The 14,129-nt window shown below is 58.2% G+C and overlaps 1 protein-coding gene and 1 long non-coding RNA gene across 4 annotated transcripts; one reads left to right on the forward strand and one right to left on the reverse strand.

Annotated features, from left to right (window-relative positions):
- Positions 1–837: 837 nt before the first annotated feature.
- CACNB3 (calcium voltage-gated channel auxiliary subunit beta 3) lies at positions 838–13,337 on the forward strand. Of its 3 annotated transcripts, none has more exons than XM_004274386.3 (13): positions 838–1,015; positions 8,051–8,173; positions 8,396–8,518; positions 8,977–9,092; positions 9,379–9,443; positions 9,644–9,663; positions 9,862–9,942; positions 10,154–10,212; positions 10,381–10,490; positions 10,794–10,945; positions 11,159–11,254; positions 11,369–11,518; positions 11,972–13,337. In XM_004274386.3, the coding sequence occupies exons 1-13, from the start codon at positions 974–976 to the stop codon at positions 12,284–12,286; spliced, it is 1,452 nt and encodes a 483-aa protein (XP_004274434.1). In that variant the 5' UTR covers positions 838–973; the 3' UTR covers positions 12,287–13,337. The 3 variants fall into 3 exon arrangements, with proteins under 3 accessions (XP_004274434.1, XP_033292311.1, XP_004274433.1); XM_004274385.4 differs by lacking the exon at positions 838–1,015 and adding an exon at positions 3,674–4,417; XM_033436420.2 differs by lacking the exons at positions 838–1,015; positions 8,051–8,173 and adding an exon at positions 3,671–4,417.
- LOC125960504 (uncharacterized) lies at positions 11,689–13,996 on the reverse strand. The gene is made up of 2 exons (XR_007470229.1): positions 13,771–13,996; positions 11,689–12,114 (listed from the first exon to the last, which is right to left on the reverse strand). It is a non-coding gene; the product is annotated as an uncharacterized LOC125960504 (long non-coding RNA).
- Positions 13,997–14,129: the final 133 nt, after the last annotated feature.

The following is a 14,129-nucleotide window of genomic DNA, read 5'->3' on the forward strand; positions in this document are numbered from 1 at the left end:
CTGGAGGTGGGACCGCAGTTCCTGGAAAGAAGAACGGGTGAGGGGATCGTCCTAGGCTTCGGAGGGGGTCTGGCTCCGAGTTGCGCCGCCTCTGCTCTGCCCAGGGCAGCGCCTCCTGCTGGCAGGGCCGGACCCCTGCCGGCCTACAGACGGGACCCCGGACGGGTGCCACCACCTGGAGGGCGTGTGCGACCTCCGGGTGAATGAGCCCAGGGAGCGCTGCAGCCGGTCGGAGAGGAGCCGCTTCGCCTCGCTCTTCGCCTTTGCGGGCTGAGTCCCGCGGCCCCGGAACCCGGGAGAGAGCAGTGACAGGACAGCTTCCCCGGAACCCAGAGGGGGCGCTTGACGCTGGAGCTAGCGAGCCGTACACAAGCATTCTTCCTTTTCGATCCTTTCCTCTGCTGAGGACAGGTCGAAGCCGTCGCTGGGACCGCGGCGCCTTTCTTCCTCGGGCGCTGGAGGATGGGCGCCGGGCGCACAGAGCAGGGGCCTAAAGCCCCGGAGTCCAGGCAGCCCCCCAGCTACTGCCGCCCTTCTGCCTGTGGCGGTGGGAGCTCCGGAGTCCCTATCTTTTCTAGGGAGGGGTTTGAGGAAGAAGATGGGGGAGGGGGGGTCGGAGAAGGGAGGCGAGATATAGGGATGGAAGGACAGTAGCAGGCAACCAGATGAAGAGAACATGGACCGTAGAGAGGAGGAAGAGACGGAAATGGAGAGAGCAGGACTGAAGGGCGACAGGGGAGGGAGAGAGTGACAGAGGCGGAGAGAAAGGAAGAGAGAAGGGAGGGAGGGAAGGAGGGAGGAGGAAAGGGGGAGGGAACCCGGAGAGAGGGAAGGGAGCAGCCGTCGGAGCCTGGCGGTCGTGGGGCGAGGCCAGGCGTGCAGGCGGGAGCCAGTGTGCAGAGCAGCGGCCCGGTCCTGCTCCTGCCTCGGAGCCCCTGGCCCGGGGGAGGGGGAGAGGCCGCCAGCCCGGTCTATGTCTTTTTCTGACTCCAGTGCAACCTTCCTGCTGAATGAGGTAAACGCGAGGGTCCCCTCCCCAGTGGGTGGGAGGAGAGCCCCACTGCGAGCTAGGAAGAGGGCCCGCATTTGGGGGACACTGCAGCGATGGGGAGGGAGGGAGGCCGAGTAGGTGAGGCTAAGGGTAGAGGTGGCAGGTAGAAAAGGAGGGAGCGGCCAGTGCTGGCAGCTTCTAAGCACTGGGACTGGGATGGGGTGGGGGCGGGGGGAGGGAGGACTGTCTGGGGAGCCAGGAAAGGGGCTAGATGTGAGGACTGAGGAGGACTCTGCCAAGCACCCCCCCTCCCCCGCGCGCGCGCGCCCTCCGGGGGTTCCCTGGGGGCAGCCCAGCAGCTAAATGCTAGGGGCTTTGGCTTTGTCCAGATCTTAAATACTGCGGGGGAGAAGGACTTCCTAGAGGTCCTAGCTCCTGCCTCAGCTTCCCCATTCAACACTCAGGGATTGGGATCTGTCCCGCTTCCTGGTGCACTTACAGGAGAAGCCAGAATGCATTCTGGAGGCTCCCAAGAATTCCAACTCCCAAACCTGGTTATTCAGGCTCCCCACCACCACCAAGACCCCCATGTCCTGCTTGTATGCCTTGAGTACCTGCCAGCTACCACTCTAATGACTCTCTCCTAAGAAAGAGGAAGGCAGGAGGAATCCTCTCCTTGAATCCTTTCTCCCCTCCCCGCCCCTCAGCTTTCTCTTCTTATGCTCAGCCAGGGAAAAGAAAAGGGGTTAGGGACCACATGGATACTGACAGGCACATGTCTTGTTACATGAGAACTAGAGCAGGCAGGTGTGGGTAAGGTGAGAAATGGAAGGCGGCAGTGAGTAGCAACTCAGAGAGAAGGGAACCAGGGAGAGGCTCCGAAGCTCCTGCAGGACCCAGGGGATGGGCCAGGTATGAGGAACCTGAACACATCTCCGGGGGTGGGGGTGGTTAGCATGGTAATTCATGCTCTGTTAGCAGACTTAGACACCACTGTCCCAGATGGGGATGAAGACAACAAGGTGTGTAAGGAAGGAGTGAGGTTGATGGCAGATCCACTGTTACCTACAATCCCATGGACACCCTGGTGGTGGGGAGGGTCCCTAAAGGAGAGGCCAGGAGAGTAAATACAGGGATGGGGAGAATCAGAAGCCCCAGTAGCTGTATTCTTCATTAGAATCATCTCCCAGGAGAGAGCACCTTGAGGGTCTTATCGTTTCACATTTCGTGCCTCCTTTCTGCCCCTCTGGAAGGACAGAAGGAATTGAAGAGACAGAGAATAAAACAGGATATAAGGAATACTGAGGAACTGGGAGAGGGCACAAAGTGAGAAGACAGTGTCTGGGAACTTCCAATACAGAAGAATCCAACATATAACCAAACCCCAAATGGTGCTGGCCTCAGGAGAGGGAACCGTGAAAGCAGACTGCTTCCCCCAATAGTGAGGCATAGGGGCTCCAACAAAGTTGTTCACCAAATTCAGCAGGAGGAAGATGCTGGGCAGGGCTGGAATGCACCACTCACAGGATGGTGACAGACTAAAGGCAGACTAAAGATAGTCTTAAGATGAGGCCCCTTCTCTTTTTCTTGCTAAGGGAACATGAACCAGTGACATAAGTGGGAAGCCAATTGGTTCGGGTGGTCTTCCTCTCTCTCCCACGTACAGTGCTTCCTACCATAGATCTCACCCAACCCTGTCAGAGTTTTGGTTTACTAATTCCCCTGTAGCCCAGGAAGAAAAGGGATGAGCAAATTGCGGATTCACCCTCGTGGGTGTGAGACACTGGGAGTGGAGAAGGACTGAGCTGTGAAGCTCTCCAAGTGTAACCCTCTGTCTACCTCACATCCACCCCCACCCCCAGGGGACGGGGAAGGAGGGGATGAAGGGGTAGGTAGGCCATCAAAATTCAAAGGAATAATTTTGCTCTGGAGCTCAAATGGGTGGATCTTTGAGGAAGTTTCCTCAAGATAAGGGCTGCTGTTCAGTCTCCAACGTCAAATCTGGGTGCCCCTTTTGAAGGAGACTGACTGGTAGAGCAGTACATGTGGCTCCAACCCAGATACTAGGCACCCCAGCCCAGCCTCATCCTTTTGCTAAGGAGGGGATCTGGCCTTACACTAGTGACTCTGGGGACACTTGCCCTTCCCCCTCCCAACCCCCGCGTGGCCAGGCTCTCTCACCTTCTGTCCAAGCCACGACCATCCCCCGACCTCGGCTCTCTGGTTTCTTTCCTCTCCCCTTTAGGCTCGCCTAAAACAGCCCCTCCCTACGCCAGTTCCCACGATGCCTTGGCAATGCCTGGCACAGTCCTTGGCAAGGAAGTGAGGAAGGGAACCCCCATCCTGGCCAGACTAGGATGAAATCTGCCCGCGCAACAGGTGTAGGGTGGCCGGGCCCCAATCCTCCCCCTTCGCACGGGTTGCGCAACAAGGTCCTTTGCTGCAAGAGTCCCAGCACTGAGGGGACCAAGCGCCTGGGGGCGGGGGACGGAGGGAGGGCAGGGGCTACTTTCTCGGCATTGGCCTGGGGTCGCTAAATCCATTCCTCCCCAGTACCATTGCGGGGTTTGCGTTTGGAGTCTCGCGTGCCGCCAGGGCCCAGACACCCCGCCCTCTCACCTGCCGCCCCTCCCCCGTCTGCCCCCCCGCCCCTGCCCCGCCTCTTCTGTCTCCCCCAGTCTCCCACTTCCCTGCCTCCCCTCTTCCTCCCTCTGCCTCTGTACCTCCTCTCTCTCTCTCTCTCTCTCCTGTCTCTCCTTAACCTGCGCCCTCTCCTTTCTCGGTGGGGTCTCGTCTCCCAAGCAGTCTCCGCGTCCCCTCCCCCGCTCCAGCCCTTTGTTTCCCGGCGGAGTATTTCCTGGGTTGCCGTATGTCTCTGTCTCTGCATCTCTCCTCGCCCCGCCTCCTCCAAGCCAGGATCCGCCCCGCCCGCAGTCTCTCCTCCCCTTCCTCTCCGCCGCCCCTCTGCCCCATAGGTGCTTGGGGACCCACCTTCTACCCGGCTCCCGTCGGCCACCTCTCCCGGCCGGGTCTCGGGCTCCGCGGGTGGCCGCCGCCCCCCGCCGCCCCCCGCGCCCGCCCCCGGGGAGGGGGGGCAGGTGGGCGGGCACTATTGTTGTCGGAGCCGGCGCCAGATTCCTCAGCCGCGCTCGGGGTGGGACCGGCAGGGTTGGGGGGGGTAAGGTGGGGGGAGCGGTGATTTGAGCTCGGAGCAGCTGGTCTTCGCGACTCGCTCCCTCCTTCGCGCTCTCGCTCTCCGCCGCCGCCCGCAGGGCTGCGGGGCTCGGTGGCATCTCCCGGGCGCGGCCCGCTGTCCTCGCCCCTGCCTCGGGGCCGCCCCCGCCCCTGGCGCCGCTCGCTTCCCCCCACCCGGACTCCCCCATGTATGACGACTCCTACGTGCCCGGGTTTGAGGACTCGGAGGCGGTGAGTGCCCACGGGGAGGGTGGGGGTGGGGAAGTTGGGGTGACACCTCATCTCCCTTGGACCCTTACCCCAGTTCAGGACTTTGAAAAACGCCTCTGCGGCGGGGCAGGGCGTGTAGGAGGGCGCTCCAGGAAAGTGGGGAGATGGGTTTTCATGCCAGAGGCTCCCCAGTGCCCCCGTCCTAGAGCAAGGGGTATCGGGTGTGTGCCAAGAGGGGCCAGCGTGGGGGAAAGGCTCAGAGCAGGTGGCTCCACAGCCCAGGACAGAAGGGTGGAGGGAGGAGGGGCTGGAGGCTGAGGGCACAGAGGCTTTAGAGAGGCCTCATGCAACGTCTGGAGTTCCCAAGGGAGGATTTATGGGGTCTGAACACAACAGCTACAGGAGAAGCCGGGGCCCTTGCAGAGGGGGACAATCCAGACCTCCTGTGCCTCAAGTAAAGGACAAATTAGGGAGCCTGGAGAACAGCAGAGAATCCGATACCAGCCTCTTCAGACAGACGGATCATAAAACTTGAGGACCTCCATTATCCCCTTCTGCTGTCCATCCCTGAGCATTGCCTTATCTCCTCACCCTGCCTCCAGCCCAGCTTCTCTCCCAGGCTGAAAACTGGGCACCCAGCACATGGATGAGCCAGCTGACTGAGCCCCATCCATTCCACTCCTCCTGCTGAGGCATCCTCAGAGCAGCGGGCATCCTGAGCTCCTGCTCAGCATGGAGGGCCTGGGGATGGAGAGGAAGCTCTTCGCTCAGAGAACCAGGCAGCTGATAAATATTTAATTCTCCTCTTTGCTTTTATCTCCTGACCCACTGAGACAAATCAGCTCATTAGGCAGTGATTCCCGGAGCTCAGAGCGCAGGGAGAGTGCCTGGAAAGATGGGGGCAAGGATGGGCAGCAGCAGCTCAGTCCCTTCTCTCAAATATCCTACAAGAAGACCTCCTTAGGAGAGCAACTAGATGGCTTAGGAGGAGTCCCTGATAGGTATGGAGGGTAGAGCACTCCAGAGTCGAAAGGGGAGTGTTGGAGTCTTCTCCCATCTCTTGCTGCGAAGTCCAAGATAGATGAGTCCTAGGGCTCAGAATAGGCAGCTGTCAGTCCTTTCCTGGGACTGGGCTCCTGCTGGGGCCCAGTTCCCCGTTGATTGGGCCTCTGGGGCTAATTACATTGCGGCTAGAGCAGATGATTTTCAAGGCTGTGGTAACACCTCTTTCTGACAGTTGAAGGGACAGCTGGCACGGCCCAGGGTGCCAAGGTGAGCTTGAGAATGAACCTCTCTGTGGGGCTGGAGGGCCGTAGAAGGTTCTTCCTGTCCCTGGTTGAGAAGGCTAGGACTGTTGCAAGGTGAAGCCTGACGTGTGGATGGTGTTCGGGGCAGCCTGCTAACCCATCGCTCGCTCCCCACCCTTCTCTGGTTCCTGGATTACCCTCCCCCACTTCCCTTTCTCTTGCCTGGCTCCTTGCTCTCCCCAGGGCCCCCTCTGAAGCAGTAGGAGGGAAATCAGGCTCTAAATAAATCCAACGGCTCATCTCCCTCCTCTCCTTCCCCCGTGCCAGGCAAGAGTGGAGCTGCAGCCTGCCCACACACTCACCAGGCAAGGGGGGCACCACCAGGGCACTGTGCCAACTCCTGGCAGCTCCCAAGTACTGAGGCTCTGGCTGTTTGGGCATAACAGGGCTGGAGGAGGCAAGACCCCAGAGTATGCTTGGCCGGGCAGCCCTGTTCCCGGAGTGATGGGTGAGCTCTGAGGACTTGGGAATAACGGAGAGGGGATTTCAGTCTGAGCACGACTCACTAAACATTTAGGGAGAGATCCTGTCATTCCCGTCTTAGGGTGAGAGGCCAGGTAACCCAGGTGCCCCAGGCAGGGACACAAAGATGACTAAATTAGGCTGAGATCCTGGAGAACAGAGAGTAAAGGTCAGACTCCTGTCCCAGCACAGGTCTGGGCAACTAGGAGGCATCTGATGTACACTTATCAAAGCGAGTGGTCATCCTGCCTTGCCTCCTGCCTCCTAGCCTGTTGGCCCCTATTTACTTCAGATAGCCATTTCCCACAGAGGTGTCTCCTGTGCCCCAGGCCCCTGGAAGGAGGACCCCCACTCGACTGACAGTGCAAAGGTTCTTCCTGGGGCTCAGCTGCTCTTTATCCTGCTGCCAAGCCAGCCTTATTTGGTTCTCAAGAGAGATGGGGAACATTGTCTGTAATATGCAGGACTTTCCCTCCTTGTGCTATCTTCATGCCTTGGGTCTACCACAGACATCGTCTTTCGCTTACGCTCTAGGACCTGGGCTGACATCAGTCTGACCAGTCCTCTTGCTCATGGCGGGGCTGGGGCAGGTGTGTGAGTTTGTCTTCCCCACCAAGAATCTGGCCTCCGCTGCCTTTATGCACAGTAGGCTTGAAGGAATGTTCCTCAGCCTGAGAACATTCTACTAAACACACATACACATACACATTCCCACACGGACCCTTTAGGCTTCTGCCTTATCTCTGCCACCTGCCCCTCAGAATTGATGGAAGTGTCACTTTCAGACTTCTGCCCATAAAGAGGGGAAACTGAAGCAGGAAACAAAAGACTCCCTTTTCCCTAGACTGAGGGGGAAACCCAGCCAGCCTGACTTCTGTCCTCCTGCCCTAAGGTCCAGCTTCCTTTGTTCAGTTGTGCATCTCCCTCATGGCCTTGAAGGTGAGCTCGGCAACCCTCCAAATGCACCTTCATTGCCCAAAGGCCCTTCCAGTGGGCAGGACTCTGACACTCTCCTGGCTCAAAGACCCTTTCCCTGCATCCCCAGGGTTGCTCCTGGCTGGGTTGCCTGGCACCACCTCAGCCTTCCTCCAGGGCTGATATCCCCTTGGGCAAGGGGTGGGGAGATGTAGGCCAGGTGGTAGGTGTGGCCCCACCTCACCCAGGCTTAGGGAGATAGCTTTGTGTCACTTGGTCAGTCTGTCTTGTTTGCTGCCCACACCTGGCCAGTTGTCCCAGCAGGTATGAGAGGAAAGAAAGTGGGGGTGGGGAGAGTAGAGAGGGAGTAACTTTCTGGAGTTGGGAGCTCTGTGGTCTCCTCTTCACCCTGGAAGAGTAGGGACTGGAGGAGATGGGATCTAAGGGGGTGGGCGGCTATATCCTGACACTCAGGACCAGTGCCTTGCCAACCAGTGTCTCCTGACTGTTGCTGGCTGGCTGTACTCCTCCCAGGCATTTTAAGGAAATAATTTCCAAGCTGCTTTGCAGGCTGATGTGAACAAGAGGGCTGGGTCTTTGGATTCCGAAGATTCCAAATCATCTCCAATATATCATCTTCAGTACATCTCACTTCCCTCTGCCTAACAGGACATGGTCAAGGGGAGAAAAGGGAGGAAGGAGGGAAGGGAAAGCTCTATTCGAGGCTGCAGTATTAATAGGCTTGGGGGGAGGGGCCCAGATCATAGCACATATGGGTTGGGCCGGCTTTTCTGCAGCCCCAGAGGCACTGGGGCCCTTCTTGGGGAGACAGGGGGGACTGGCGGGCCCAGCCACCCCCGTGGAGCTGGAGAGGCTGAGGTTAGCGGAGGCACCACTGTAGGGTTCGGAGGTGCCTCTCTAGTGCCCTTCACACCTGAGCCCATGGGTCACAGCCTCTCCCCCATGCCAGGGTTCAGCTGGCTCCTATACCAGCCGCCCATCTCTGGACTCAGACGTATCCCTGGAGGAGGACCGGGAGAGTGCCCGGCGTGAAGTGGAGAGCCAGGCTCAGCAGCAGCTTGAAAGGGCCAAGGTATCATCTTGCCGGCTGAGGGCAGGACAGGCCAGACTGGGTGGAAACTTGTGCTAGGTCCTAAGTCTCGAGGGGTCAATGGGCAGGATGTGTGTGAGTGTGAAAGGGCGTGTGTGCGGATGGGCAGACTGATGGGGCCTCCGCCCTCTGCTGATGGGGCACTGAAACTGGAAGGGGTGCTCTGAGGCTCCCCTCATTTGCACCAATGGTCAAATTCTCCAGCACAAACCTGTGGCGTTTGCTGTGAGGACCAATGTCAGCTACTGTGGTGTGCTGGATGAGGAATGCCCCGTCCAGGGCTCTGGAGTCAACTTTGAGGCCAAAGATTTCCTGCACATTAAAGAGGTGACCACCCCCCTCCAAATAGAAGCCACTTAATCTGCTTTTGCCCCAGTTCCCATTCCTCTTGCTTCGGTCCTCATTTATAAACAAGTTCCCCAAGCTCCTCAACTCTTATGCTTAACACACCCCCATAAAACCCTCATATCCAAGACCTAATCTTCAGGGTCTCCATCCTCCTAAGGCCTGGCTTGGGCCTCAGTCTCCATATCTGTAAAAGTAAGCCATTAGATTAGTTGCATCTTAGGTTCCCTGTGGCAGCTGTGATGCCTCACGCTGAAGTCTTGGGGGTCTCAAACCTGGCTGCCCTTCCCTCTGGTACCTTCTCCCGCCCCCCTCCCCTCGCGCTGCCTTCTTCAGACCCGCTCTCCCAATGCCTCCCTGGCTCCTTCACGTTGAAGTGCCAGGACTGAGGCCTGGGTCCCCTCCTCTCACCGCCCCTTCCGCTCCACCCCACCCCCCAGAAGTACAGCAATGACTGGTGGATCGGGCGGCTAGTGAAAGAGGGTGGGGACATCGCCTTCATCCCCAGCCCCCAGCGCCTCGAGAGCATCCGGCTCAAGCAGGAGCAGAAGGCCAGGTGAGAGCAGGGCTGTGACTCAATAAACATACACCCCAGACGTGTGCACTTTACCCACAGTCCACATCACCACACATGCACACACATCCCCCCCACACACAAATATGCACACTCACACCTAGCGTATGCATTCACAAATGCACACACATCAAAGCTCACACACACAAATGCTCCCGTCACATGCACTTCCCTCACTAGCTAAAATGTGAGGAGACGTATACAACTATTAAATACTGTCTAGAACAGGCACACAAAGACGCTTATTGACCTCCCTTTCTGCTCTTAGGAGATCTGGGAACCCATCCAGCCTGAGTGACATTGGCAACCGACGCTCCCCTCCTCCATCTCTAGGTAGCCTCCCCTCAACCCACCTGTCTTGGGTAGGTGGGTAACTCAGACACAGGGGGAAGGGAGAGTCTCCCAGGTGAACAGTGTGGGAAGGGGTTGGAGCTGGGAGAAGCCCAGGGTCTCCCCTGGGGACGGGAATACCGTGCCCCCAGGGCCTTTCCCCGCTTCACCAACTTTAATCTTTTATTTCCTTTTCCAAAAAGCCAAGCAGAAGCAAAAGCAGGTGAGTCAAGGAAGGGACTGGGGCTTGGGGGGCTCATGGCTTCTGGCTGTGGGGACAGGTTTCTGGGCAGTCATTGTTGGAGGGACAAGAAAACATAGAGGGGAGGGGGCCCAGAACTTCTGAATCTGCCCCACCCCAGTCAGGTGAAGGGCAGGCCACACAGCCATGACTTTGCCTGAACTCAGGTCAATTCTGCAGGCGGAACATATTCCCCCCTATGATGTGGTGCCCTCCATGCGGCCTGTGGTGCTGGTGGGACCCTCTCTGAAAGGTTACGAGGTGAGAAGAGGTCCCTGACCCCAGAGTTGCCTCTACCAAACCTGCCACAGGAAGGGCCCAGGGACAGTGGGAGGGGATGTTTCCCCCCTCCCCATCCCCCAAGGTCTGGGTGTGGAGGGGCTGGGCTCCATGGCTGCACCTGAGGATGCTGCCCCCCTCCAAGACGGCCCCCAGTCAGTTGCATGCCTTTCCCCTCACCCCTCCCACCCAGGTCACAGACATGATGCAGAAGGCTCTCTTCGACTTCCTCAAACATAGGTTTGATGGCAGGTAAGCTGCCCTGGCCTGCGGAGGCATGAGAACCAGGGAGAAATCATTGTCTCCTTCCAGATGCCTGTAGCAAGGGCTTCTCTAAAGTGAAAATTGGTAGGACCTGGGTAGGGAGGGGCCTAGGCTTGAAATTTAAAGGTGGGCTGTGCTTCTCCATGCCCACCCCAGGATCTCCATCACCCGAGTCACAGCGGACCTCTCACTGGCGAAGCGATCTGTGCTCAACAATCCCGGCAAAAGGACCATCATTGAGCGTTCCTCTGCCCGCTCCAGCATTGGTGAGAAGTCCCCATTCCTGCTTCTCTGCCCACTCAAGCATTAGTGAGAACCTTTCTCCTACCTTTCTCTTCCCCGACAACTGCATTCCTGCCCAACCTCTTCTCCACCTGCCCCAGGATTGGCAAGAACCGAACCCAGTCTCAATTCTCTGTTCCTCTGCCTGCCCAGGCTTTGATGAACACGCTCTCCCTCCAGTCCCTTCCCATCCACAATTTGGGAGCCCCCAAAGCCCTGTTGGAGTCAGATGGGGTGGAGCCACTGGTGAGCATTGCGGCTCGCTCCCTCCCTCCCACCCTCCATAGCTGAAGTGCAGAGTGAGATCGAGCGCATATTCGAGCTGGCCAAGTCCCTGCAGCTAGTAGTGTTGGATGCTGACACCATCAACCACCCAGCACAGCTGGCCAAGACCTCACTGGCCCCCATCATCGTCTTTGTCAAAGTATCCTCACCGAAGGTAAGTCAGTGGTGGTGATGGAGAAGGCCCACAGGGCTGCCCTCCTAGAATGTGGTACAACTCTGCTTGGTCCCTGCCCAAGGGCTCCTGAATCCCCTTTTCCTGCTGCCCCTTAACACAATTCTAAGTCATCCTCGCCTGCTCCTCATGCAGTATCGCAGGTCGGGGACATGCCCAGTTCTTTGTAGGCCCAGCTCTGCCCTTTTCCCTCAGGTACTCCAGCGTCTCATCCGCTCCCGGGGGAAGTCACAGATGAAGCACCTGACTGTACAGATGATGGCATATGATAAGCTGGTTCAGTGCCCACCAGTGAGTGGTACTCCTGTGCCCGCTCTTGCTTTTCCAGGGCTGGGGGAGTGATGGAGATGGGTGGAGGGCTCCTGCTGAGAAGAAGCCAATATTCCCCCTTTTCCTTCCCTCCAGGAGTCATTCGATGTGATTCTGGATGAGAACCAGCTGGAGGATGCCTGTGAGCACCTGGCTGAGTATCTGGAGGTCTACTGGAGGGCCACCCACCACCCAGCCCCCGGCCCTGGACTTCTCGGCCCTCCCAGTACCATACCTGGACTTCAGGTAGCCATTTCCAAGGGCACAGATGCTCAGGCTAAGCCAGCCAAAACAATGCCCCCTCCCTGCCCGGAGGATCCCCCTTGGCCTCCAGTTTGAAGGCCAAAGGGTCAGAGAGCAGAGCTAGGGCATATGGGCGAAGGCACTTCCTGATGAGAGGGAATAAAGCAATGAGATGCGTGATCAAAGGCTATTTCTTTAGGACTCCAAAGAAACACACTTTCCAAACCCTTCTCCTTAGTCTGTCTTGAAGGCAGAGCCTGAATTTTGTGGGAGTCAGAAGCTCGTTTTCCGTGTCTGAAGTGGGAGAATGCTCCAGTATGCTTCTCCTTCCTTGCACTATTTCGTGTCCGCAGGGCCTGAGAGTTGAGGGGGAAGAAATCCCCACCCTGCTAGAGGTGGCAGGGAGGCCAAGGCGAGGTCCGCATGGCCTCACTTAGAGCTTCTGTCTTGCCCCAGAACCAGCAGCTGCTAGGGGAGCGTGGCGAGGAGCACTCACCCCTCGAGCGGGACAGCTTGATGCCCTCCGATGAGGCCAGCGAGAGCTCCCGCCAAGCCTGGACAGGATCTTCGCAGCGCAGCTCCCGCCACCTGGAGGAGGACTATGCAGATGCCTATCAGGACCTGTACCAGCCTCACCGCCAACACACCTCGGGGCTGCCTAGTGCTAACGGGCACGACCCCCAAGACCGGCTCCTGGCGCAGGACTCGGAGCACAACCACAATGACCGGAACTGGCAGCGCAACCGGCCCTGGCCCAAGGATAGCTACTGACAGCCTCCTGCTGCCCGACCCTGGCAGGCACAGGCACAGCTATCTGGGGCACCCGCTCCAGGCAGGTTGGAGTTAGACTGGCATTAGGCTGGCACTAGGCTCAGCCCCCAAAACCCCCTGCCCAGCCCCAGCTCCAGGGCTGCCTGCAGTCCCAAGGTTCTGAGAAGCGCGGGGCCCCCTCACCTCCTGGGCACAGTGACCCCCCTAGGCTCCCATTCCAGGTACTAGCTGTGTGTGCTGCACCCCTGGCACCTTCCTCTCCTCCTGCACAAGAAGCTGCCCCACTGGGCAGTGCCCTCAGGCCAGGATCCCCTTAGCAGGGGCCTTCCCACCAGACTCAGGGAAGGGATGCCCCCTCAAAGTGACAGGAAGGTGGGGTGTGGGCAGCATGACATGAGGAAGAAACAAGGTCCCTGAGCAGCTACTATCCTAACCCAAGGGACTCAGGGGTTGTGCTTTGGGGTCTGAGAGCCTCCACTCGCCTCACTGCCACACATTAGAAATGAGACAATCAAAGCCCAACAGGGTGGCACTCCCATCCATCAGCTGGGGTGGGGCATCCACACACGAGGCTGGAGCACAGGCAGGCTGGGCTAGGGCCAGAGGCCTCACAGTTGAAGCCCTTGAAGGGAAGGGCTCTCCTCACCTGCCAGGAAGCTTCCTAACATCTGAAGGACCAGGACATGGTCAGGCCAAATGGCAGACGGGAGCCAACCTGGATTGGGGCTTTGGGAAGGGAGGGCGTGTGTAGCGGAGAACGTATGGACAGCGTCAGGGGCCTCCTTGCCCCACTCATTCTTTTGCTCTTGCATCCTGTCATCTCTGTTCTTGGCCTTCATGCCTCCTGGGGGATACGGGCCTCAGACTTTATTCCCTGATTCATAGCAGCTGCTTGTTAAGTTAGGGTTAGAGGGGGAGAGAGAGGACCCAGTGGACAGCCCCCAGAGGCCCTGTGTACCCACCTTAAGGCTCTAGTGTGTGACCTACAGAGCATGCTCCACAGGCCCCTGCCCCACCTCACCGTCATCACTAATAAACACCATGCACCATCCCTCGGGCTCCTGGTGTATGTCTGCTGGCTCAAGTAGCCAAGTTCCTCACTGCAGGGCCAAGTCTGGAGGAGGTAAAGAAGTATCCTGGCCTCCTCTCTCTCACAAAGAACCCATTAAATGGGAAGGGAAAAGGACAGAGCTGGGGGAGGCACTATACTCCCAGGTACCCCTTCATGCCCAGGGCCTGGAGGGAAACTTTCAGCGGCACAGAAGGGACTTGTTTGGGGAGGTGGAGAAGAGGCTTAGTCACCTTACACGGTCCCTACCTCAGGCCAAAAAGGTCCTGAAGTAGTTGCAACTTGAACTCCAGGTACTTGCCCAGCTTTTTGATGGGTAAGGAAGAGCATGTGATAAGAGTACTGGGGGAGGACCCAGGCCGTGCAGCCCTCTAGCCCTCTCCCCACAACCTGAACTCAGCCGGGCCCAGCTCACCTTTCCGTGGTGCCTCTGGTGCCTGTCTCCACAACCTCCCATGAGCAGTGGGCTCGGCAGTTAGGGAGCCACAAGCAAAGGTCCTGAAGACTTGGTGTCAAGCACACTGCACCAGGGCGGGAGAGTGGTTCTGACTGCTTCACCTGCCAAAGTTTCACAACTGCTTTCCTTTCTCACCCTTGTGCAAAGCTCCCTGGAGGGTGTCCAGGCCAGAGCTTCAAGTTCTGTGAAGCCAGAGCAGGGGAGGGAACATGCATCGCGGTCCTGCTGTCGGTGCCTTTTCCATCTCCCCTCAGGCACCTCCTATAGACTTAAACTATCAGCTCAGACCCTAGGCTCTTCTTTGAATGTTGATTTTC

Source organism: Orcinus orca, chromosome 11 (genome assembly GCF_937001465.1).
Source record: "Orcinus orca chromosome 11, mOrcOrc1.1, whole genome shotgun sequence".
Classification (NCBI taxonomy): domain Eukaryota; kingdom Metazoa; phylum Chordata; class Mammalia; order Artiodactyla; family Delphinidae; genus Orcinus; species Orcinus orca.

What these genes read in the sequence shown, in the direction of transcription:
- CACNB3 (XM_004274385.4), top strand. Translation starts at nt 4,373, where the DNA reads ATGTATGACGACTCCTACGTGCCCGGGTTTGAGGACTCGGAGGCG. An exon ending in ATTTCCTGCACATTAAAGAG is followed by an intron (nt 8,519 to 8,976) that starts GTGACCACCCCC and finishes CCCACCCCCCAG; the next exon opens with AAGTACAGCAATGACTGGTG. An exon ending in CTCTGCCCGCTCCAGCATTG is followed by an intron (nt 10,491 to 10,793) that starts GTGAGAAGTCCC and finishes CACCCTCCATAG; the next exon opens with CTGAAGTGCAGAGTGAGATC.